Here is a 26,683-nt window from a genome sequence, read left to right on the forward strand (position 1 = left end):
CCGCATCCGCAACTTCCATCCGGTTCTTTTCGTTGTGGAAAGAACTGCGCCACTTGTCCTTATATTACCGACGGACTTACTACCTATACCTTCTTTTCTACTGGTGAAACGCGCCACATTCAATCTAACCTGACCTGTGACACTGAAAACCTCATCTACATAATTCAATGTAACCGCTGTAATTTACAATACATAGGAGAAACTAAACGACGTTTAAAAGACCGATTTAATGAACACCGCCGTACCATAGATAACCCCAACAGTAAATCTAAACCCACTACAGCCGCACAACATTTCACTTCCTCGCCTAACCACACTGCTAATGACATACAATTAATCCCCATCGAAAAAGTCTTCTCTAACCGAGACTCAATCCGTAAGGCCAGGGAAGCTTTTTTAATTCTAAAAGGCAGAACACTTGTTCCCGATGGCCTTAACATACGCGAAGAAACCTATTAGTTTGTTTACTTATATTATTATGTTGTCATTTTTTAAGCTTAGCATATTTTAAATTTTTTGTTTTATACTAGCACACTGTTTACATATTTCCTGTATTTAGTTTTACGTATTTCCGGTATTTCGTAAGATATCATTATCACCATATAAATTTAAACATAGCCAATGTAAACTTCATTGTACCTGAAGAAGGCTGGTTTGGCCAGCCGAAATATAGTACAAGACTAACTCTCTCATTCTACGTTGTATCGGTCTCTGCTTCTTCAATTTCAGTTTTCTATGTGTCAAACCGATTAGATCACTCAGTTGATCCAACGTATACCGGTAGGAGATCGTACACGGTTTGCTTGCTTGAACCTTAAATAGGGTATCATTTTTGCTCCTTTGGCAATGTGTTCCCGGTGTGATCCTTAGATAGGGTACCTAAATTCTATTAGCTAAAATAAATGCCCAGCTAAACGAAAAAAAGATATCTTAAAACTGAATTTTTCCGTTCAGGTATTAGAAAAGCGATTTTGTAAAGATTTGTGTCTTGCCGTGCGCAGTTAGCCGTTATTTGGGTCGTCACGGAACGCTTCTCCTCCCCTTAAATAGGGTGTCATTTTTCGCTTTTTTTATCCTTAAATAGGGTCAGGGTTTAAGAACCTTGGCGGCACACCCCTATCCGAAATGTATGGGAGTACCCCCCGGGGCTAAACCACTTTTCAACTGCTTTTTTTGCCTTATATGTAGCACAAACTCAATAACCCAGTGGCCGACTACAGTATAAAACAAACTCACAATCTGATTGGTTACACAAAGATGGTCTAATATTCGTTAGCATAACCCAGCTGCCGTCTATTGGCAAAAAGCGCGATCTGATTGGCTACACAGGTGCCTTCTTTCGATCGTTAGATAACCTGCGATCAGGCGTTCTTTTTTCTTTTTACGAAAGCGAGAGGTAGTAGGGAGGGAGGGTATGATTTCAGGTTAATCGTTAGATGGCTCTCGGAGCACGTGCTCAGTTTTTGCTGAATTTTTTTCAACAAATCCTTCAAAAAGTCAACTCTAGCGATCAGAGTCAACTCTCTCTAAGAAGGACACCTTCGGGACCGGCCGTAGCTGTCGGTCTAAGAGAGGTGTCCGCTCTGTAGAGATTAGAGGTAACATGACACCAGTAATTCTGAGTTAACAAAGCTAAACCTTCTTTGTTAACTGCAACAAGACTAAAACAATAAAAGGACCGTATTTGCTTGTTAAAGCAAAAAATGAGAGCTTCTACAAACTGTAATACTGTGAGTAGAAAACGACCTCTTTAGTGTCCATACAGGTAAGCAGAGAAGTAATCCGTTAAAGCGTCATTATTTTTGGTTAGTAAGCTTGGTATTCACGTATCCTTAGGGCGCTGACTAACTTTGCTTTAGGCCGAGGTGAAGTTTGGAAGTACTGATTTTCATTAATAAATCATGATAAAAACACTTCTCAAGTGTCCGTTAATGATTTCAGTGTCCATTGTCTGTCTTATAGGGAGTTTGGTTCCTGTATATTTTTGGGTGGGGGTGTGCCGCTGGGACTCTGACACCCTTACCCTATACCAGACCATGTTCAGCTGATTTCGCAACCCTTCACTAGACTGAACACCGGTAGAAACCTCGAGCTTGCCGTAAATAGACTACCTTGGGAGCATGCACAAGTAAAATTGCTGAAATCGCAAACCTAAACTATAAACACAAGAAAATCTCCAGGAACATGAACATAATTTACATAACCATTAACATTTTACTGGTGAATTAAATTGAAAATTAGTGCAAAATTGCGCGCATGACAGAACGAAATGCATCCTCGGAGACCCTGGGGCATTTGGTTGGGGGGACACGAAGTAAACTGAGCCGGAAAATCGGCGTCACCCACTACCTCTCGGAACGAGTTAATTCATTGGTTCTTAAAACAATAGATAACAGGTGACAACAATGCCCCTAGCCCTGAATAACAATAGAGGTAGTGTTTACAGCAGGCGAATGAAAATAGAGGTTCCCGAGAGGTAGTGTCTTACTCGAAAATCGGTTCAGTCAAATGTTTTCTGTTTGAAACCAGGAAGTTTGTCAAAAATTTTGCACAGAATGTCCCAATTGACTTTCACGACTATTCAGTTTCTGGTTCATTAAGTTTTACAAACATTTTTTTGACATGTATCTGTACTCACAGGATAGAAGCTAAGCTTTTTTTTAAACAAAATTATTCACAGAACACATTACATAATGTCTTGACAACACAAAAAGTGAGCACTGATGACAAATGCTTCTTAACCAAATGGTATCAATTTTATTTATTTCTCAGCTATTTCATTACGTATATTTCATAAATTAATAAATACGCTAGTTGGTAACTGCCACCAATTCAGTGATTTCCTTGCTGTTTTTCAATAACATGCATACTCTAAAGTTCAAAAACTAACCATCACTATGGTTGGTTATTTCACTCTTGCCAATCAAAATTATGACAACAATTAATGAACCTTGATAAAAAGAAACAAACAAAACGGATGGCAATCTACCAGTGGCATCACAAAGATGCAACCTTTTTTTGAACCCATTAAAACAAACTTCTGTTTCCTCAGAGATTTGCAAAGACGATTGACAGCAGCAAGAAAAAATAATTTTAATTATTGAACGGGCACAAGTCTGGAAGGCCTGGTATCTAGTATGTCAAACAAAAAGTACAATTCAATTATCAAACTGCTATAACTTTTAAATGATTGTGTTGTTAATTTAACACCCGATGAACAGATTCCTATAAAATATTAATATATAAGCATGTATATTTTTACTTAAATAAGCTTGACTGGGTAAGTGGTCACAAGTAATCCATCATTTTTCAAATTTTATTTTATTTTACAAATGCAGTTGCAATAAATACTGTTGTCAGTTTATGTACTATGGAAACAAAATACAAACTTATTTCTCACTATAGGTAAATCCTTGTATTAAACCAATTTTTAAAAGTGATGTAAATTTACTTTCCTGTAAAAACAACAAAAAAATGCCCCTCCCCCCCCTCAAAAAAAGAAAAAATCTTCCCCACCCCCAAAAGAATCTTAAACTTGGTATTAGTGGACTTATAGATCCATTTTTGACAGCTTCGGGCACGAGCTAGACATGTCAAACGTGCAGGTCAAACAAGCGCCAGCGGCTGGATTACACCGACACCATCTCGGGTAACCAAGCCTTCCCGCACGGCATGCCTGTAGCCGCGCTTCAAGCCATGGAAGGCAGCCTAGCCGATATCAAGCACCACATGGCAGAAAGTGGCCACCTAGAGCACGCCCCGACACAGTTCAATTCCACTCTTGTTTTTATAGATATCATTTCTGGCTAGCAAAATTTGGATGATTGATAACCAGGGTCAGACAGGTCATGTTCTTGAATTTTGTTACAATTTTGTACAATGATTGTACCAAAGGAACTGGAGTGTAAAACAGAAGGTAAAGAACGTCTACAGTGCATGTCTTCAACTTAGTTGGAACTCACAAAACTCAAAGACCATTCTGCACCCCTAAAAGAATGGGACCACCTGCATTCTAAAGCATTCCGATGCCAAGTTACATATTAATTTTTCATAATTATTGTAAAATGTACTTTCTCAAACTCTTAAATAGGTAATTCATCAAGTTTAAACAAAGAAAATCATAAATGTGAAGGAGGTTTGGATACCTGTTCTTAATAAGCATCTACAGTAGATATTGACGATTTAATTTCTTTGTTTAAGTAGTTATTGTTTCACTTGAGAAGACATATCAAAGACTCGAGACAGTGTTTCATTGGCTATCCAAACACCTTGAATTTCATAAAAAAATACTCCCCTGCGTGTCATATTCTCAACTCTCTTCTTGGTGTTTGGATACCTATCCCAATGAAACACTTTTTCTTGTGTTTGTTACATTACTTCAAGTCTGTGTCTTAATATTGTAAAATAATTCTAAAAGATTTTATCCCTGTCCAACAATAATCTCTTTGTACTATACTGAAAATAACTGACATTTTTACAATTATCTTGAAATTAAATATTGTTATTCTATCTTTGCCCTGAGCTGTCTCTTAAATATCACTGGAGCTAATGACAATACAGCGGACACCACAACAATCATGATGGATTTGAATGACATGACATCTCCCGTGGTCGTTAGAACATATAATTCAACTCCTGCACTGATAAAGCCAAATGATGGTGGAGCGACACCTAGAAAATGATAAAATACTTTATCAAAATTTAAAAAGAAAAACAGATAGCATTTTTCTTTAAAATGCTTTCAAGATAAGTTATCGAAGTGACATCTATTGTTATTAGGTTATTGTTTTCCATTGCATCGTAAACTCTAGGGTTGTCTAGGGTTATGACAGGATTTTGTAAGCGCAATTTCTGCGATTGGAGTTGACAATTTATTTGGCTATGGATCTTTCTTGAGTAGTATATGTAGTAACTTCAATAACAGTATTTTTAATGAGAGTACCTGTATTTTCACAAAATGTTAAGAAAAAAAATACCGGTAAGTGTGGAGCTCTGCTTTTAGACTTGGCTAAATCTATATACATTAGAGCACTAGGGTTAATTGAAGGTGCTTTCTTGAATGGTGCCTATTGTTTTAGAAGGTGGTCATGGGTGTGCTTCTAATTGCATCCAGTCTTACTTAGTGATATAAGTGTCTTTGTCAGTGAAATGGTCAAATAAAAAGAATATAAAAAAAAATTAAGAACTCACCCACAAAAGTTCCTACAAAAAATGGCAAAAGTGGTACACCTATGACTGGTGAAGTTATGTTGATGAACCAGTTGGGTAGAAATGGAGTGATGCGCAAGAATATGATGTAGCTTAAGAGGTTGTCTCGATGATGGTTAACCTGCAACAAATTAATACCTGATGGTTAATGTATTTTTACATCCGCTTTCATTTCTATGTGCATAGTGGCTTTCTATCAACATCCATCTTTTTACATCCTAAACAATCAAGGCAGATTGAAATTCGCCAATCACAGCCCACTAGCATGACCTTCTGAACTTGTGGGCTCATTTGCATGAAACCAACACTGGTATGCATTAGTTTTGATTGGCTTATTTTAGACAGCAGGTCGAAAGATGATGTCGAAAGATGGATGTAAAAAGATAGCTATGCACGTAACACTGAAAGCCGGTGTAACTACCGTACTAGGAGGGTAAGATGTAGAATGGAGATGTTTTGAGGATTAGTTTTAAGCTACAATCTTGGACAAAACTGTTAAGACACTTGAGCCAAATTTCCACACAGCTCATTTTTTCAACCCCCTTTCCCCATTTCAATGTTGTCAATGCTGCCGTACGTATTTTGAAAACATTAAGCCTGGTGAATTACAAACCCTATGAAAAAACCTTGAGCAGGGTGAGGGGGTAGAATATGTTTACCTGCTTGCAAAACAAGACATATGCAAAAAGTATGTGAAATGTGTTTGTCTCAGCTAGCTCAGAGCCTAAAAGTTTATGTAATCAGAGGTTTCAGGAACAGGGACAGCGGAGCAGGGGGGGGGGGGCTGGGAGGGGGGTTAGCCGCCCCAATACTTCTGAAAAAATAGAGACTAACATGTACTTAGAAAAGAGTTTATAACCCCCCCCCCCCACTTCAAGTCACTTGTCAGCCCCCCCCCCCCTTTCCAATAAGAAAAAATAATGCTCTGCTGCATGCTTAGTACAGCCGGGCAGGATAGTTCCAGTCATGGCATTGAAACCCGCCAGGCAAAGTCAGGTTCACAGGTGGTGATTTTGCCCAGTGCCTGTACCCAAATGAAATCCCTAATGTTTTCTTGTAGCACAGGCTTGGCCTCATATTGGATGTGAAATTGAGAACAAGAGTGCAATATATTGTTAACACTACCTGTTCACGCCATTGATTTACTCTGTCAGGCATGTAATGTTGCACAAGTCGTCGACCAACCAAGTAGAACAATAAATAACAAAATGAAGCACCTACACTGGAACACTGGAAACAAAACAAAAAACAAGATTAAGGCTACAAAACAAAATTTTTTTATACTACCAGGAACATTTTTTTTTTTTTAAATGGAGTACAATGTAAAGAAACTGACAAGGAAAAAATATTTTTGCCTTTTCTTTGCTGTGAGGATATCCACTGCTGAATTTGTTACTTTAACTATATTTTTTTAGTACCATGTTATGGAGATTGTTGCCAAATCTTATTTAGACATGCCATTCTACAGCTACTTTGAGGAAACCTACCAACCTTAAAATTAATTAAATGAGAGGTACAAAACTTAAGACAGGTTGTTGAGACGTAGCTTGTAATTTATTCTGCTCAGCAGCCATTAGCTTAGTTTAAGCAACATTTCAAGTGGAACAAATTCAGCATCTAATTTATTCCTTATAGCATAAATGAATAATTACTGTAGACATTAATAGGTTCCAATAATTGAATTGACAATGCACTTACCAGACATACAAGAAATAGCGCTAATGGAAAAGGAAATAAAAATCCTGATAAAATACTGAGAAATATTGATCCAGGTATGGCAAATGTCTGCAAGCTGTACACTGTGTTAAGGAAGACACTTAATCGGCAACGTGAATTTGCAAAGTAATATAACTTATTTAGGTAGGTAAGGTAAAGTCTGCATACAAGCCTAGTGGCCCATCAGGCTGGAGTTTATCCTGGTTATTGTAGCATAAAGCAATTAGGAGTATTTCTACTCCCCCCTGGATGGGTTGCTATTCCATCGCAGAGTTACCCCTAGCATTAAATTTGCTGGTACGCATTTATACACCAGGGTGGAGAGAGGCACTATGAGAGTAAAGTGTATTGTCCAAGAACACAACCCAACTAGTGCCCTGGCCAGGGCGCGAACCCAGACCACTTGATCCAGAGTCCACTAACTATTAGCCTACCACACCTCCTAATAGAGCGGTTTTCAATTGAGTGCGAAAGTTAATTGCGTTTGCTTTGGTTTTGCATTGCTACGCTTAGTGATTGGCTTAAAAATCTCGCGCCACTTCCAGCCGATCAGAACTAAAACCAAAACAATCGTGACCGTTCGCGCACATTTCCCGCGCGGGCCAGCTACATGTATTGCTTCGAGTTTGATTGTCACTGGATTGTTTGTCTTTGATTGGCTAGATTTACTTTGGTTTTGGTTTTACGACACTCAATTGAAAACTGCTCTATATAACCAACTTAAAGACAAAGTTTATGCCAAAAAAATTAAACTTATTTTTAATTGGTTGACTAGTTCTCTTTAATCTTTAAATTTAAATTAAACAGATGAGCAATATCATAAGGATACAAAATATAAATAACAACAAATCCTAGAAGAACTTGAGTGAAGTATTCATCAGTGTAATTAGACAATGCTCTTCCTAAGCCCTTAGCATCTTCCATGTGTCTAGGAAGCTTTATCCTTGCCTTGTCTTCCCTAGAAAGGATTATTGTAAATAATCACCTTTAGTATATAAAATGTATCTTTTTTTCTTTCTCAGTGACAATTAATGCAGCGTTCATAATATCTTAATGAGTTAATTTTACAAAATAATAAACTAAAGTACATGTAGGTATGTAGTATAGCAAGTCAGCGAGGAGATGTTTCAGTTCAAAAAGTCTTTAAGACTTGTTTTAGGACATGAGACAAATGCAATAGACTGGTTCAAGATTTTTATCTGTCATTTCTGTAAAAAGAATATCATATGATATATGATGAAGAAAACATTTTACAATTGAATGTGATACATATATACATGTACCAATGTTTGTAATCTGACCAAGTCAAAGTCGACTTGACAGATCTTTTCCAATTTTATCCCTATTATTAGTATCAACAATTTTGAGTTAATAGTAGTCAAAACATTTCCAACAATTTGGTCAAATAGAAAAAAGCACAAACACTTTGCTCAGGAAAATTAAATATAAGCTTAACCCTCTCACTCCCAAGAGTGCCATATGCACAAGATGCCATTACATCATTTTATTAGACATTGACAGGAATGTCTTGAACAGATCTTCTTAAAAGCATAAAATCATACCCCCTAGCATACAGACCTGATTCCACCCCATACTTTTGCAACTTTTTCCTAAAAATAATAATATCCGACAACAACCCCCGAGCGCAATAGTTTTAGGTATACCAAAATATAGGGTGAGTTTATGTTTTATTTTTGTTTTTCACAACAGATCCGTTCTTAGTTGTTTACACGCTACCTTTCAAATGGTTTTGCATGTTTGGTGTTCCGTTACAAATGTGGTATTTCCCGTGGGAGTGAAAGGGTTAAACATCAGATCTGGTGTCTATGTGACTTACGGTCTAAGCTTAGGAAAGCTCCAGTATACAAAAGCCATTGCCACAAGGGAGCTTAAAAATATTAGCCCTAATACGATGAAAGGTCCTGTGTTGTTTTCCATTTTCTGTGGTGTTACTTTTGAATCTGAAAGAAAAACAAAATGACAATACATATGATATGCATGGAAAACAATGTTTATTTACTGACTATGAAAGCTCTATCAAGGTTCCTTTCTCTAATAAGTCCGAAGCAGCCCCCACCCCCCTCCCACATCTGCACCCATCTTACCTAAAAAGGTTTTGAAAAGAACCAAAAACTAAATTAATAACTCTCTTGTAAACCAAGCGTGCTAAAGACCGTGTTCGGCATGACGTGTTAGCTTTTATTTGACAAATGAAAAAAAAATTGCTTGTGTAGACGACTCAACACATAAATTTAATGTCGCAAATATTGCAACAGCATACATGTATGTGGTCCACGATCTCCCAAACTCCCATCGAGCACTGTGCGTGCATCTTTATGCGCATCTCTGCTATCCAAGGTCATTACTGGTGAACTAAACTTTCGACTGCTGACAAATAATTGTTGTGCCAACTACACAATCAAATATATTTGTCACATAAAACTTGCCTGCGTAAACCTGGCTTTATTCCCAAGAGTACAACATTGAATTTCTCCGTTGCATTAATAACACCGCTATTAATGAATACATTGCCAAGTGAACAGGTGGCAAGGAAAGTAAGAAATTGTCAAGTATGGCTGATATTGACTTGATGTGGTACTCAGAGAAAAAAACTTGAAAATTACAATAAAATTGAAGTTGGATTAATTATAAAAGGAACATACAGTAAGCTAAATAAGCTTATAAGATTTTGACAATTAGCAGTAAAGATAATTGCATTTTCGAGGCGGTGTAGCAGAAAATATTCCAGAGATTCGTAAATCAAAAACGTCATCCACGATAATAAGGAAATGTTAAATTAAGGCTTTAAAATTTCGATCCTAAACGCCGGAACTCATGACTCATCACACACAAGCGCCACATCATATTATAGTAAATGGATTGCTATGAGCAAAAGTGCTCACATTATTTATCAACAAATGGAATATTTCCCTGGCAACAGCTGAGGAAAGCTGAAAAGCCTTCTAAAGCTAAGACAGCATGAAAAACAAAATTTACTTACGAAACTTGCTTACTTTTGAATGATGGTTCGGCGCGTGTCTTTGAGGTCATATTGTTGATGTGATTCGGGTAGTTTTGTGGCAAAGGCTCTCGTCCCTTGATTTTTAGCAGTTCGTTGGGAAGATCTCTAACTGTCATCCTAGCAGAATATTGCAAACATTTGAATGAAAACACAATTATTAGGGCAAACGTCCAGCTGGAATATCTTTAATACGTCATGTGAACTCACCGGCGACTGTGTGTTTCTTGTTTCTTGTACGATTCGCTTGGGAACCTGGCTTTTCTCCAATAGAAAGAGGAGGCTCTGGGAACTAGAAAGTCGACTTTTGCATAATCTTCGTCGATCTTCGTCCATTTGCCGAACTTTTTCCAAATTCCGATTCCACTACGAAGAGTTTTACGAGAACGATTACTTTCGTGGGGCGGGCACGGGGCTCAGAAATTAATTTTCACTCTCAAAACATTGCCGGACTGTTAACAGTTTTTAAGCATAAAATCTTTCTAAAGTAAGGGATTGGAAAGACGAACTGGGAGAGAGAAGGAACGAAGAGATCCACCGTCTCTCTCTCGATGGAGGGGCGCGGCCTGAAGGGATAAAATGAAAACTTGCATTTGCTTATTTTTTTTACTGGAAAAGTCGGATTTGGGTTACTGCAACTGGAAATCAAAAACCAAAAAATGGGAACGGGGCTAGGATTTGGGCAAAAAAATAGGCTGGAGAAATGGGATTTTGGCAAAGTTTGGGCTGGGAAATGGTATTTATATCTTTATATCCCCCTTGTACTTCCATGCGGTTTACAATTTGCGAAAAGCTTGAAACATAGGTTTGATAAACTTTTGTGATATAAGATTATGATATCTTGATCCTGAGCAAATAATTGGAAGGAATGAAATTAATTTGACTTTTAATTTCTTTCTTGGGGGGGTTGGGGGACAAAGGGGGGGAGGAGGGGGCTGGGGGAGCCAAGAGCGTAGTGGCGCACAGCTCGCCATTATTTTCGTACCGAAGCCCACTCTAGAGCCCGTTGACTGGCTATCTTATTCGGTAAAGGATAACGATAGGGTGCCAAGGGGGCAGTAAATATATCGTAATCGAGGAATCGAACATCGGGGTTCCGTCCCATACTTACATGCCGGACATAACATATTCATCGTTATATCGGGAATATCGTTATATCGTTATGCGTGACGCGTGATTTGGGCAAAAATAAGCGCGTGACGCGTGAAGACAGCTCAAATCTGGCCGTGATCCTTGAATTTCCGGTCTAGTGTGACGCGTGATCTGCTTATTTTGAGGACCGTGATTCGTGATTCAAGCTAAACACGTTCGTGAAAACCGAAGATAGATTGGAAACCTCAAAAATAATTTTCGGTATCGAAGCAAAATTGACAAACGATACAATCTTGATCGTGAAGACAGACTGATTTTGTATTAGGACGCGTTTAGGTCTTGTTTTACACTGCGAACTCGCCTGAGATCAAGTTTTTGCTACTTGGTCATTGAAAGGTAAATGCGGCAAGAATAAACTTATCAGTTAAAGCTCATTTTCTTTAATAATGAATACTCAAAAACGTGATTCGTGAAATGGTAAAAAATATACGTGACTCGTGATTTGTAAGCAATTAGGCTCGTGATTCGTGATTGGGACCCCCCCCCCCCCTCCCCCTTTACCACCCTGGATAAATGATTGTAAATCTCAAGCGACTCATGAAGTTAACAAAAACAACGATATTAGAGAAAAAGGGTTCCTGCGCAGGCTAGCCAACCAGCAAAACCTCCGATGGAGTGACACAAATCCTCGACTTCATTCCGAGACTTACAAGGGAGATTGGCGTATGGTGGATCATCGAACGAGAAATGGCCATCTCGCCGGCTGAGCTTGCGAAAGAGGCGAAAAAAAGTTTCTCTAGCGATCTCTCGCATGCTTTAACGGGGGCTGCGCCCGAGTTAGTATGTCATGTTTCACGCGAGTCCCGTGACTCAGTTTTCTGTTAAAGGATTTGCTTTTTAATGGTAGTGTCACATTCATTAATCATTGTATTATTTGTAAACGTCGGTTTTGGATTTGTTAAGGGCTGTTGCCTTGTGTGGCAGACGAATTGTATTCAGTGTGTGAGAAGCGGAAAGAGAACATGGAAAAGAAAGAAAAAATCTAGCGGCGCAAGAGATGCAGTCTTCGTACGACCAGTTCTATCCTCTCTCGTCTTTCACTTTTTGTTCCACGAAATGCCCAGGGGTTTGAGGCAAAAAACAAGATAAAACGGGAATCAACAGTTCTTTGGTTTTTATTTAAACTCGGCAATTATATCCCAGAAGTTTCGTTAAAAGATAACTAGCCGTTTTTGAAAAATAAAACAACGTAAAATTAGTTTAACTGCCGAGGACTTAATTACGTGACTGCATATTAAATACGAGAGCATGACGGAAAATGGTGAAAGACTTTGAATATATCATTTTTTCAACTTTTTCTGTGAATTTGCCTCCAATAATATACAGCACTATTAACGGCGGTTTTTAATGATTTTATTTTATTTTTGTTTTTTTGTTTTTTTTTTTTTTTTTTTTTTTTTTTTTTTTTTTTTTTTTTTTTTTTTTTTTTTCTCTTTTTTTTTCTTCTTCTCTTCTTTATTAAAAAATTTTTTTTTTTGTTTTTTAAATAGTATTTATTTTTTTTTTTTTTTTTTTTCCTGGAATGGTAGTCAAGCTATTTATCCTACGCGGTGGCAATTTTAGCTAACAACGGAAGGCAGAAAGAGGATACTTACATTAAAACAAAGGTTACATAGAACCACAGCCCGCAAAAATTCACAAAATTGAATGGGCAAATCTATTCAGTTAAACAATGCTAAAACTATTTTACAGAATTTCTTTTTCGTTCTTGAAGTTTAACTTGTCTCCTCTGCAGTCGGAGAGATGAACCTTGCGTGACGTCCTTTCACAAGCGTTCTTTGGGCCGTCACGCAAAGCACCATCTGAAACAGTTCGTTTACGTTACAACATGAATCAACAACTAAGGCTGAAGTCACGGCACTGTTTAGTTGTGGACTTCAGGTTTGGTGTTCAAGCTTTGTTTCCAGTCTAGTAGAAAGGTTCTTGTGTGTCAGGGCAACAGTCATTCTAAGAGTCCTTCTATGAAATCTGCAAAAAAAAAGATTCAAAGAGATGTTTTTTCTCTCTCCAAAATGGGTGGGAAGGTGAATTGACATTTCCAGCTTTAAGGTACATTGTCATGGATTTTACCAGATTTTTGAAGAGCCAAATTTATAATTGTGTCGCAGGAAACCTAAAAATAATAGCCCATTTTTATTAAAAATTGCTATATTAGAGCACTGAAGCTGTTACCGAGCATCTTTGGCTGCGGATGGCTCGGATGAAAACGGATTGTAACTTATAAAAGTTAGGCTAACGTTTTCAAGTTGATTTCGCGCGTCATCAGGAATTAGGAATGTTTTTACTGTAAATAATAACTTATTTTAGTATTTTGTTGTAAACAATATAATTAATTTAGCATCTTTATTATTTTAAGATGAGGGCCCCTAAATTTATCAGAGACTTAAGTTACTGTCACGGGCCAAAAATCTGCGAAATCCCCGTGACAAAGCTCCTTTCAAAAAATTACCTTGTCTTAATCCACCATGTCCATATTATTGTTGTCCATTTGGTTGTCATTGTCGTATTGTGGGTATTCACCATTCGGTTCTTCCTTGATTCTTTCTCCTTCACGTTCACGGTCCCGATCACGGTCACGGTCACGATCCTTGTCACGCTCTTTTTCTCTGTCACGATCGCGGCTCACCGCGATCACGATCTCTGTCACGGTCACGGTCACGCCGCTTCTCCCTATCCCTGAGACAAAAAGGGTGTCACACAATCATACTTTTTTATATTGCGTAAAAGAACAAGGAGAAACCAAAAAAACCTTCAATCTACACGAAATAGGATCACAATAAAGATTGCATGACAAGCTGTCAAATTTATAACTGCCCCTACTCTCACCTGTCACGGTCACGGTCGCGGTCACGATCTTTTTCGCGTGACCTGCTTCTATGTTTCCGACGTTCTTTTTCGCGGTCACGGTCGCGGTCACGATCTCTGTCACGTTCTCTGTAACGTTCACGGTCTTTGTCACGGTCACGATCCCTGAAGCGTTCACGATCGCGATCCCGGTCACGATCTCCCCTATCTCTGGTTTGGTCTCTTTCACGGTCTCTGCAAAAGTGAAAGAATTATTACCATGATTAATAAAGGGGTTAGACAACACCAGTGTTACGCCATTTTTTTAAAAAAGGATTTTTTTAACACGGGATTTTTTCGCACTATTTTTCTAAGTGGCAGGGTTGGAAACTAAAATTTCGAGCACTCGCCATCTGGGCGAGTGACCTCAAATTACACTCGCCCAGATCAGTTTCACTCGCCCAGTCTTCCAAAAAAAGGAAAACGGCCCCACCCCCTACGAAAATAAAATTACTACCTAAAAGTTTATACTCACTGTCGTGGAAGACTGCAATCTATTTCTTCAATGAAAAATTGCCAAAAATAGACCTTACTCCACAATAAAAACACCAGCATACTTACTTCAAAAGTTGAAACGCAGTTTTATTTAATATGTATTCCCAAATTCCTGTTGTTTGCAAGCAAAACTGTACAGAAAAAGTGACGGGAAATTGCCATCTTGCTGCGTTTCGCGGCTTGGTGGATGAGTCAGTGAATTTATGACCAGAGGTATTACTTTGTACAAATACGTCCATCATGTAACAGGCCCGAAACGGAAGCCATTTTTGTCTGTTTACAAATGCGAACACAGTTTTGTTTGAGTTTTTTAAAAATATTATGTTGGTAAGCTATCGGCTTGTGAAAGTGTAGATTCTATTATTAAAGTGAAGAGTAAAAGTTATGTTTATTTTGAATTATATATCTGGATATGATCGTACTCGCCAAACGGGCGAGTGATCCGTGATTTATACTCGCCCGACAGTTTTCACACTCGCCTGGGCGAGCGGGGAGTGCTAATTTCCAACTCTGAAGTGGCTATTTCCTATCAAATACAATTTAACAAAGTTAACCAACAACGAGTGTGCAGTCAGCCGTCTTAGTGGTCAGCAGTTCCTCCTCCTTGCTAGGCTCAGGATTCTACGTTCCCCAGGCGTCATGGCATTTTGTTAGGTGCTTGTATCATGGCAGTACTTCAGTACAATTTTTATCGACTTCTTCTCCCTCCTTCCCCTAACCCCTTTATTCCATTCCACTGATCTAGTCAGTGTGACGGGTGCTTGGGCGTGGGAGTTCATGGCCGCTTTGTGGAGATTAACAGCCACGGCAGCTAAGGGTTACAAAGGCATTTAACTTATAAAAATGCAAGTAACCAAATGCTCACTCGTATCTCTCTGTATTCTCCACACGTCCTGAATGTTTGATGTTCTCATCTGGGCCACCAATACGAGTGCCACCAAGCCCTCCTCCTACAAAGAAAAAAATGTAATTCAGTTCACTGTTATTCACTTTTTTTACATGCAAAGGTAGGTAAGGTTATGTCTGCTCAGGCTGGAGCTCATCCCAGTTTCCGTATCATGGATAATGATAATGATAATGCATTTATATAGCGCCTTTTTCATATGTATATGTTCAAATGCGCTTTACACGTACTGTAATTTACTACACAATTGTAAAGGCCAGACCACAACACCGGGAGCTTAATGCCCTACTCTTTGCGAATAGTGTGCGGGTTCTTTAACGTCCCCTGTTATAAGACTGAAGATACAGGAGACGGGACCTACGGTTTATCGTCCTTTTCCGAGAAGACTAGAATGTCTAACCATTTGCAGATGAAATAACAAAGGCAGCACATTCTCCTCAGTTATTTTAAGACCCTGAGTGTTGGTCCGGTCTGGGAATCGAACCCACGACCTCCCGCACAGCAGTCCAGCGCTCTACCAACTGAGCTAACCGGGCGGCGGAGCGACTAGGAATACTGGTATTTCTACTCCTCCCTGGATAGGATGCTAGTCCATCACAGAGTTACCACCCAGCATTGAACTCGCCGGTATTCATTTATACACCTGGGTGAAGAGAGGCTTTATGAGAGTAAAGTATCTTGCCCAATAACACTACACAGTGCCCGGCTAGGGCTTGAACCTGGACTGTTCGGTCCGGAGTCCAGCGCACTAACCATTAGGACACCGCGCCTCCCATAACAAAATGGTTTCCAGAGTTATATGGGCTTTGTTGTGGATTGAAACAGATATATTCATAGTACACTCACCAAGTCTTCTTGGTTTCCATGTCTTTACTGTACGACCTCTCTCCACATCCACCACAATTCTCCTGCCGTCTATCTTTTTTCCATCAGCATGCTTGTAAGCAGCTAAAAAAGAAACAAAGAACAAGTGCAAATGTTACAAAAGTGTAAAAACTTTAGCAGTTCAATATTAAAAGAGTTTTGCATGACAGTTCAGGTGCTGTGTGATACTTACCTGAGTATGTCAATGGCAAAAACAATATGGAGATTACTGGCTAACAGTCAAAAATGAGAACTTTTTTCACCAAAATACAACCAACCCGCAGATACTGCTAAGAATTCCAGACAAGCACTGCTTATTAAGTTCGCCAAGAATTTTCAATGCTCAATCCACAACCGTCCGACCAACCGACCAATTGACCGACCAATCATATTGTACTAAAAGAGCCTGTAAGTTAGTCCATGTAGTCTTTGCCATCGTTACACCCATTACTGCCAATTAACTTACGGACGGAATACAAACATTCTGGGTTAGTTGATGTGCCCAACTCACCACTGAGTCGGCACTTTTTAAGAGTCTGGGTAATTTTCTTTTTTTGTAGCTAAAAAAAATATTCAAGGTGGCTGGGTGAGTACTACAATCAAACTTCAATCATTCAGACAATGTGGGGCTCATGGCGGCAAGTCCAGACATAATTATGTAATAACTACAATCAAATTTTCTGAATCTTATTATAAAATATAACATTCATGAGAACGTTCAGAACTATAGAGCGGTTTTCACTTGAGGGTCGAAAGTACTTTGCGTTTGCTTTGGTTTTGCGTTCACTACGCTTAGTGATTGGTTTAAAAATTTCGCGCCACTTTCTCGGCCAATCAGGAGTAAAACCAAAACCAATCGCGACTCGCTCGCGCACGTTTTCCCGCGCTTCGTGCCAACTACATGTATTTGCTTCGAGTTTTGATTGGTTCCCTGGATTGTCTGTGTCGTTTGTGATTGGTCAGAGTAATTACTTTGGTTTTGGTTTTACGACACTCAATTGAAAACTGCTCTAGTAAATAAGTCTGAATAATTGAAGGTCGACTGCAGGACAATATAGATGAGGTACTTTAGGATAACAGAATCTTATCCCGCTATCACCCACAAAACTTGCTCAGCAGAGCAGTCAGTATAAGTACAACTGCAACAGTTAAGTACACTAGTTTAAATATCGAGAAAGTGGATGAGCTTTTAAAATCATCACCAATACACGAGTTTGCTGAAGGTGACTGTTAATGACGATTTACCCAGGCAAAATGGCTTAACCTCAACGGGAGTGCTGTAAAATAACCAAGGCTTGGAACATTCCTCAGACCACCCTATATTATTCATTGTCTTGAGTTTAACCTCGCCTAAACTACATTGCGCCCCATTAAAAATTGCTGGAATTTAGAGACTTTAAAAAGTGCTTTCCCTTCTCATATATTACACCTAGTGTGCTGAAGTGTTACAGCTGTACTTATCTTAACTTTCTCTCTTCATTTCTGAAAGGAGACCTTCACATTTTTTTTCAAGTTTCAAGTGACAGACTAAAATGTGATTCCCTTTGCTTCAGAACACAGTTGAATAAATGCCCACAAGAAAGTTTAACACCAAATTTTACTGGGGAAATTAAAATTTGTGGCTCTCTTAGGAATTAAAGGGGCTGAGAAAATATGAAGTGTAAGAATACTCACACTCCTGCCAGGTCCTAACGGAACCAACATTACTCGGCAAAGAGTGGTGACATTCAACGCTCTCCAGTAGTGTGCGTGCGTCACTGGAGTTCCTTACCACCACAACCAGTGACCTCACCAAGGGAAGCCAATTAGTGAGACTAACCCCACCCCTCTAAAGTGCCAGTGATTTATTGAAAAATAATGTAAAAAAATCACAAAAATGATTTTAGAGAATCCAAAACTTAAGTGATTTTTTCTTTTCACAACATAAACAAGATACCATTTGCAGCCTATCCACAGAGTTATGGAAACACATGATAATTTGAGAGAACTTGATACAGTTGTGGTAACACTCACTGCAGTTTCTCTTGTTCTCCCAAACATCGATGTGTGTTACCATATACCCCATGGAAATATGAAATGCATTTTTATTCCCTAAATGCCATGTTGACAAGGAGTCACGATGTAAGGCAATAAAAAATTTGCTAATTGGCTTCCCTTGGCAATACTCACCCGAGAGGATTTTTATTAGATATATATACTTATCAGTGATTGGAAAATTAATATTTGCTAATGCCGCTCTGCTGCAGTTGGATTTCTAGGTGGTTTGCATACAGTTTCGAAAGGCAAGCACAATGCCAGATTGCATTTGGTAATAAAAGAAACTGTAAAAAAATGTTTATGTTGCCTTCTTGCTTGCATCTTTCAGTTTGCAATGCAGCCAAAAATTCCAATTATTTATCTTAAAAGCATGTTGTACCCTGCATTTGCATTCGCTTCTCCCTTTCTTTCTTCCTGACTTTGTGGCTAAGCATACCATAATTAACCACCCCGAATTCCCTGACTTGCACCTACAAAGCAGGGGTTTTGTTTCAGGCTAGTTGTTTGATATGTGCAACGTCCAGTAGTTCATACACAAAACAATTATTATTTTCTAAAGGTTAAACTGGCACTTCTGTCCGCTAGTTTAACCTTTGAATCTGGTTCTTTGAACTGTTACCAAAAACCCTGAGAAAGCCAAGTATTTCATGGTCTATGTCACAGTGAAACAAAACAACTTTCTTGGTACCTTTTCTGAAACCAACTCCTGTTTGTTGACTCAATGCATTAACAAAGTGCTTTAATGTTAAGATTAACAGCAATCCTTTCTTCATAAAGATAGTAATTTTAATTATATTTACTTGACCCATTTATAAGGAAATTTCACTGAAAACAAATTTGGCACAAGTTTAGATGAGCTTCCCAGAAACAAGAAAAACGGCCATGAACTAGTAATTTGGATGTTAAATTGCTTTGAATTCTTTTGGTTCTTAGTTCTTCTGCTTTCCAAAACTTGACAAATGCAGCCGCAACAAACTGTTCAAATTATTTTTTTTTTCACTCTTTTACATTTCAGTCGAAGTTAAGTTTAATTTTTGTTCATCGACAGCTTTGAAGTAAACTAAAATTGCATTCTATTCAGTTTATACTTTTTTTGCTTCACACAAATATTGTTTTTTTTTTACACAAAAGTGTTGAAAAGACCCAGTTTTACCTGTGCGACACCTATACCCACCATTTTTACCTGATTATCTTTCAGGAGAATTCAAGAGTAATGGGAAAAGTTAACCAAGTACTGGCTCAACTCTCACTTGATGGTGAGTGATAAAGTATTCACTGCAAGATTCGATCAAAATAGGGAAACTTAGTAAACAAGTCAGACAAAACTCAGCTTACCAGAACCTTCCCAGATCGTAACTTAAACATGTTCTAGGTATACAGAAGTTTTAACTATTTTGGAACATGCCCAAACCAGTAAACAAGTCAGACAAACCTAAGCTTACCAGAACTTTGCCAGATCGTAACTTAAACATGGTCTTGCTACAATTTAAGATTATTTCATTATTTCAAGCATGCCCAGACCTAATAGAAAGCCTGAAACAAGTTAACGTATTGACCAACCCAGCAGTAAAGTAGAAGCCCATTAGCCAAGTGTACTCATACACCAGGTAATTCAGACATTTTTCTGAACAAAGATGTTCATTACCTTCTACACAAGACCAGTCCAGCCAATGTTTTGACAATATTTAAGTGACGATTCTTTTTAATTTGGTGACAAGCGTTTGCCAATGTTAAGTCAAAATAGCTCAAAACTTCACGCTGTCTGGGCTAGAAATGCATCTTCCAGGCATGTTGCTATTATCAAACGTTTTCCAATATTGTTTCCATGAGAAAGCAAAACAAAATGAAAACCTTTTTCACAAAGGATAATTTATATTATCCTGGAATGCTTAATTGGTTGGCCTGGTATAAAAATGTGTCAAAGACAAACATATTCCACTATTATGAGCTACTACTTCTATGTGTTAATTAATAACTTTTTACATGTACTGCGAGAGAGCAAAGCAAAGCCATTTGCAGCCATTACCATTGTACCTTGTGCCAGTACTTCTTACAGCCATTTTGTACATGTACCTGATATGGTTGTGTAATTATCGCTTAGAAACCTGCTTCAGCAAGACTAGGTATTATGTCTGTTTTTATCGAATGTATTTAAGTATGTTTACCCAAATGGCAAGTATTACAAACAGTGGTTTTCAAAGCTATGTGAAATCAAAATTCAACTTTGATGCTTAGCTTTCAAACTGCATCAATCCCACTTCAAGGGCAAACAAAATCCTGTATATACAGTCAACTCTTGCAGACCCCCCGCTATTGCGGACACTCGCTATTATGGACAAAATCCAGATCCCCGGCGAAAGAGGTTTGTCTGGAAATGACTCCCGCTATTACAGACTTTCGCTATAACGGACACTATAAGGAGAGTTGACTGTATGTTGAGGTTCAAGTTTACTCTTGGTACAGTTCAAATGGTATTTTTCTTTGTTCTGGTGTATGGCAATATATGATAATTAATGTAAATAAAACAAAGGAAAATAACAGATAGTACCAAGAGTACAACATATACACCGCCAGGGCACTGGACAGATTCCTTAAAAAAATGTACATAAGTTTCTGAGCGATTTTGCTTGTCGAAGCCAAGAAAGTATTACATAGAAACATCATCTTGATTTGGAAAAATCTAATTTACATTTACTTTCTACACACTAATTTACATATGCGATTTCTAAAACCGGTTTCGTCTAAGACCTCGTCAGTTGTTCGCCATACAAAATTTGAATATAAACATACGTCATGTAAGGTTTGGCCAAAATGAACTGGTGAGGACACAGTAGTTAAAATGACACAATAACATTTATTTGATTGACAGATGTCACAAGAGCCAACCATTTGAATTGAAGTGAGACCACATAATTTTGTAAACCACTGTCATGTTGAACTTCTAAGTTGAACATCTTTCAAGCATTTCTTTTTAGGTTAGAGCTTTTACTTAAGTTTTATTTCCATTCTTTAACATCTTTTGATACCTACCATGCATGTCTCTCTCATGTTCATATTCAATGAATGCATAACCTCTGGGTTTGTTGTTGTTTGCATTGTGGACGATATGGATCTGTAAACAAAAACATTCAATTGAAAAAATATGTTAATGTTTAGTGGCAAAACTTGCAACCTTTTTGGTTATCAGGGAAATATTATTATTGATAATACCAAAATCAAATTATGTAAAAATGAAGATTTTTGTTACTCACTCGCTTGACTGGCCCATAGAGCTCCATCTCTCGTCTGAGTTTAGATTCAGAGGTGTCATAATTCTAAAATAAAATTTAAGCAAAAAACATGTCAAAGATGTAGTTAAGAAAACACTAAGCCAGCTCATCAACAAGCCCAGCTGGCTTTTCTGGCCTTGGCAACTCTAAACATTTACTCAAGTCTTCGTTTTCATGCGAAATTTCAGCCAGATTTAAGTTCTCTTTCAGCCGGTGAAATTACATGTAGCCTGCAGTTAGCCTTAGTGACATCCCTGCATGTGCCCAAGTTACACCTTTAACCTAATGACAACTTTATGAGGCTCATCTTGTGATTTGAAGACTGTGAAGCAAATATAATACAGTAAAAACAATACATACAATCCTTCCAATGAATAGAGTCCTGAATGCATCCGTTCCTACAGCATTAGCATCATTGTGGGGATCCCCTGAAAACAAAATCGTACATGTATATTAGTTTTGCCATGATTTTTTACAAGCAGTGTAAAGCCTTATTTGTGGTATTGTCAATCAAAGAACTAAAAGAATTTGGCCAATTGTTTAAATTGTTCAAGACTCGCAACTTTAAATAGGGCCTGTTTGTCTGAAAGCTGGCGAATTCCACTCTTGGAATGGATTGAAAGCTTACCCAAGCTTTATTCCTGTTATTAAAAATGATGGCACTTACATTGTTCTGTCTGGTCTTCTTGAAACTTTGTGGTCCGCTCAATTTTTTCTTTCCTCTAGAATGAAAATTCCATAAAGATAAACATTTGAAATGTATTAAACTTAGATTTCAGGATTTTGAAATGGAGGCTTAAGGTAATTCCCTAGAAATAGAACTGCTCATAGATTTCCAACCAAACTTTGCCAGTTGGTTGTTTACCTTAAGGGAAGTTAAATTTTGAAATAAAAAAGGGGGGTCACCGTATTCGTTTAGGAGCAGGAAGACCTTGTATTTACCATATAATTGAAGGCGTAAGCGCAAGAAACGCACTTTGTGTTTTGGCCAAATTGAAAATTCTCACAAACAACTCCAAATTTCGCACGCAAGTTCGTTTACATGTGCTCAACACTGCCCTGTATTTAATTTTGCTGGTCTTTCCTTCGTTTTCGAAAAATAACACATGCAAAAAGACAAGGTTTTTGCTTGCGCGGCGTCTTTTGACTTTTCTTTTACAAACGATTAATAAAGGAAACCTTTTGTTTCTCAAGACGATGAAGTCAGCTAAATTTTTAGGGTTAAAGTCCTAGCCCTAACGCAAAAGGTAACCCCAAGGCCGTAGGGTCGGGATTAGAGTTTCAGATTAGGGTTACAGACTTAGCCCTAACGCAAAAGCCTAGCCCTAACGCAAAAAAAAAAAAAAAAAAAAGTTTAACACTAACCCCAAGGGATTAGGGAGTTAAGCCGTTTCAAGTTAAGTTTAGGATCAGAGTCAGCCTCAACCTTTTATAGATCGCGCTTTTAATGCAGTAAGCTTTCACGCCAGTTTGCTTGCAGCTAGCTTTTTCTGCAGTCTGTTTGCAGTGATCTAGTTTTTGTTGTTTCGGGCAAGACTATTCTACTCTGTTACCGTTACCGTTAGCTGTACTGAATTTGCCGAGGTGAAAGTGAAATAAAGACTGATTGTTGATTGAATACGTTTGCTCGTGTTGTCACATTATACTAGTTTTGCTTTCAGTTGAGTGCCGCCGGCTTGCTCTCACTTCTATCTCCACTCCTTACATCATCACACATCTACAAAATCCCGCGAAAACAAGATAAACTTATGAGGTCAGTTTTCGTTCGCACGAATCGATAGATTCATTGATGAATATTTAATGAGACACAGAAAATATTTTGCGAAGGGAAGGTGTCCTGGGGAACATATAAAGAATTTTTTAAAGTCTAAAACCAGGTCACTTCTCGGCAACTTTGTCGCGGCAGCACCCAAGCGGATCCTGCAAAACTCGCGTTGACGAAGTTCCCGGCAAGAAACCTCTTGTTTTAGACTCTCTATGCCGCCAGGCTCAAAACTACCTCGATTTGTGCAACGTTTTTTCCGAAGCGCTAAACAGCGCTGTTGTACAAAACAAAGGCAGAAACATCACTCAGTTCTTCGAGCGATGCTGTAAACTTACGGGTATTCAGACTTAATGATGTCCTTCAACCACCTGGCAGCAGCACTTACGCTAAAACTAACCAAAGGCTTCAAATGATTTTCAGGAACAAACGGCCATTTTTTTTTTCTCTTTCCTCTCACGTGACGCCTATCAGGTGACATCGCGTCACAATGTGTTCAGTCCAGTCCTTTTCTTAAAGCGAATCCTCAAAATGGTGGATAGGAACTAAAATCATGGCTCTGACACATTTTTCAACCTCCCCGGACAGTTAAATAACGCTAGAAGGAAAGATTTACACGCGATGTGTCAAAAAACTCATGCTGCTGGCTGACGGTGGAGAACGTAAGCTTTGCAAAACGCCTTTGTTCTTTGCATACGTAATTTCTAAAAAACGAGGCTAGATTCAGCGAATTTGAATACAGATCAATGTTAAGCACACGTAAACGAACTTGCATGCGAAATTTGGAGTTGTTTGTGACATTTTTTTAATTTGGCCAAAACACAAAGTGCGTTTCTTGCGCTTAGGCCTTCAATTCCTTATATTTCCTTTGCGAGTACTGCTGAAAGTGCACATTTTCGGTGATAATGTATTATTCTGCCATAGAAATTGATCTGTATTCATTTTATAGAAAGAATTTGATCGCTAATTTCGAACTAAGAGAAAAAAATGATAGGTCACCGAACTCGTTTACGAGAAAACGATGATTTCTCCCTCGCGCGAGCCAAGCCGCATAGAAAAAAGCCGCCATTTTGTTTGTGTGCGCGCGCTAATTACGCGTAAAATTCTGCGCAGTAAGGATGCGCAATGCAATACTAGGGAATCACCTTAAAAGTAATCCACTACTGATTTCTAGGATATGTATCTATTTGAATATGATCACAGTATTATTTGTGTTAATATTGCTGTTAAGTTGTATTTTGGTTTAATTCTAAACGATTCTTTAACCAATAACAACAACAATACACTGAAATGTATGTGTATACAAATTTCTGGAGACTTCTCTGTGTCCTGTCACTTTTCCTGGGTAAATGAAATCTCTTTATTCCCAGCAAAAAGAGAAGGAAAACAACTCCATCTTTTTCACCAGCATATAAATTTTACCTTTCGCTCTGTTTTTTCATCTCTTGTTTCTCCACGGGTCGGTGCGGGAGTTAAATTAGGATCCTTGAAAAACAAAGAACAAGTGCTTACATCAGTAACTAAAGCACTGATCATACAGCATGCAAGGTAAAGCAAGTCAGCACCTTCATCACTGGAGCTTATGCCTATTTCTGTGGCATAAAACAGCTACAAGTACTTTTTCTACAAGTGAAGATACTGTTTGAAAACATGTACAGTCAACTTTCTCTTAACAGACACGTCTATAAGATGGACGCCTCTTTAAGACGGATGCCAGGTGTTGATCCTGTCCCTGCCATTTTCAGTCATTCTACTGTAACTAAACCCCAGGGGGGGTACTCCGGCTTGTAAATGACGGGGATGATCGAATGGAGGCAAAACTCAGGACCCCAAAAAATCCCTGAGTCTTCCGACATTACCCAAAAAAATCCCTGGACCAAAAAATAACCCCCAAAAAATCCCTTGTCAAATTACCCCAAAATTGCCAGGAGGGGCAATAATATAACACAAAGAAAATCATAAAAAATTGAACGCTCATGTTTATGGGTTTATTCATCATACCATAAATACGGCCGCGCCAAGGCACTTTAGTTTGTTTTTAATACCCAAAAAATCCCCTATTCAAATCAAGTCACCCAAAAAAATACTTGCCAAATTTTCCAACCCAAAAAAATCCCGGAATCGAAAATTTCAAACCCCAAAAAATCCTTCGATCATCCCCGTCATTTACAAGCCAGAGTACCCTCCCTGGGAACTAAACTCCCCATAAGATGGACACCTCTCTTACCAGACAGTTGGAGGGGGAGCTGGTCATGACAGTGTCCATTTTAGAGAGAGTTGACTGTATACTAAATATGAGATACCAGACAGAATCAAGTTTGTAAGCTTTCACAAGCTTTCAGAGCAGGCTTTTAGCCAGGATTTAAAGAGAGGGAGTCCGAAATTTTTTAAGGCCTGACTTTGTCCCCATAGGAGGGCCTGAGGAGCATGCAAGGTGTTTTTCTGCAGTTATGAGTGCAAAGGTATCTAAAGATTTCCAAATTTGCTAAAAAAACCCTCTGTATACAGTTATTCATATTAATTTTCTCTGAAAAGTGGCCGTCCATTGGGCTCCTGGACTACCATCTGGCTAAAAGTCTGTTTCAGAGCCAAGTGATAACTGATGCAAGGAGTTATTTGTCACATGAACTTGGGTATTTAGAGTCTACTCAAAATTCAATGCCAGGCCCTGTCGCTTAATCAAGACCACGGTTTTGAACCAGGCCTGTACAGAGACATTTTGATATGTGACTCCAACTACCCAAGTTCAAAATCAGGTGACAAGTAACTTAACTCCCTTGCATTGTGCTGAAGTTTGATCTTGACACTTTTGTAAGCTTAAAAACAAATCAAAATTTAGCTGAATATTCTTTCATGGTTCAGAATTCTTCTTTGTGGTATAAAATATAATCCAACATAAAGGTTATATAGAAAGAGTAGTTTTAAGATGAAAAACTGACAAAGTTTAAAGAATAAAACAGCTGCTCTTATTTATAATTGACTCTATATCAAAGCCTTCCGCATACATTTCTTCAAAGATCACCAAACTTGATTAAACAAAGTTATCTTTTGATTTAAATATTGCCCAAATGGAAGATCACGCAGAAAACAATGCTTCCACTTCATAGCAAACGGTGCAAGTAAGCTCCTTACCTCAAATTCTCTCACGAACTTTGCCAGACCAGTGTAAGGCCACGCTCGTTTCAACCAAGCCGGTTTATCCAAAGGTGCTAGGTACGGAATTGGATCGCGCGGGGCAAATAATGCCAGCAAATTCGGCGGCAGAAAGGCCGTCATTCTCCTTCCAACGAATTTCCTATGTGTTCAAGCTAAATTGTTACGCTGCTATTCAATAAAAGGTTAGAAATTCAGCTCCAAAATTCACAGCAACATCATTGAAGAACGCTTCCCACCGTTTCATGTGCTTCGTAAGG

General features: G+C 38.4%; 2 protein-coding genes across 2 annotated transcripts; both read right to left on the reverse strand.

Annotated features, from left to right (window-relative positions):
- Window positions 1-2,916: 2,916 nt before the first annotated feature.
- On the reverse strand, window positions 2,917-10,179 carry LOC144631319 (transmembrane protein 41B-like). Its single transcript, XM_078489727.1, has 7 exons — window positions 9,939-10,179; window positions 8,762-8,885; window positions 7,754-7,882; window positions 6,907-7,000; window positions 6,334-6,438; window positions 5,191-5,329; window positions 2,917-4,671 (listed from the first exon to the last, which is right to left on the reverse strand). Exons 1-7 carry the CDS (start codon window positions 10,060-10,062, stop codon window positions 4,502-4,504), a joined length of 885 nt encoding a protein of 294 aa, XP_078345853.1. The 5' UTR covers window positions 10,063-10,179; the 3' UTR covers window positions 2,917-4,501.
- Window positions 10,180-12,612: 2,433 nt separating this feature from the next.
- On the reverse strand, window positions 12,613-26,661 carry LOC144631316 (U1 small nuclear ribonucleoprotein 70 kDa-like). Its single transcript, XM_078489724.1, is given in 12 exon segments — window positions 12,613-13,063; window positions 13,545-13,716; window positions 13,718-13,771; window positions 13,922-14,134; window positions 15,300-15,384; window positions 16,185-16,286; window positions 21,270-21,351; window positions 21,491-21,553; window positions 21,869-21,936; window positions 22,176-22,230; window positions 24,693-24,755; window positions 26,403-26,661. Coding segments are annotated over 11 exon segments (1,095 nt in total). The 5' UTR covers window positions 26,547-26,661; the 3' UTR covers window positions 12,613-13,063; window positions 13,545-13,550.
- Window positions 26,662-26,683: the final 22 nt, after the last annotated feature.

This window comes from Oculina patagonica, chromosome 12 (genome assembly GCF_052425735.1).
Source record: "Oculina patagonica isolate OP01 chromosome 12, crgOcupat, whole genome shotgun sequence".
NCBI lineage: Eukaryota > Metazoa > Cnidaria > Anthozoa > Scleractinia > Oculinidae > Oculina > Oculina patagonica.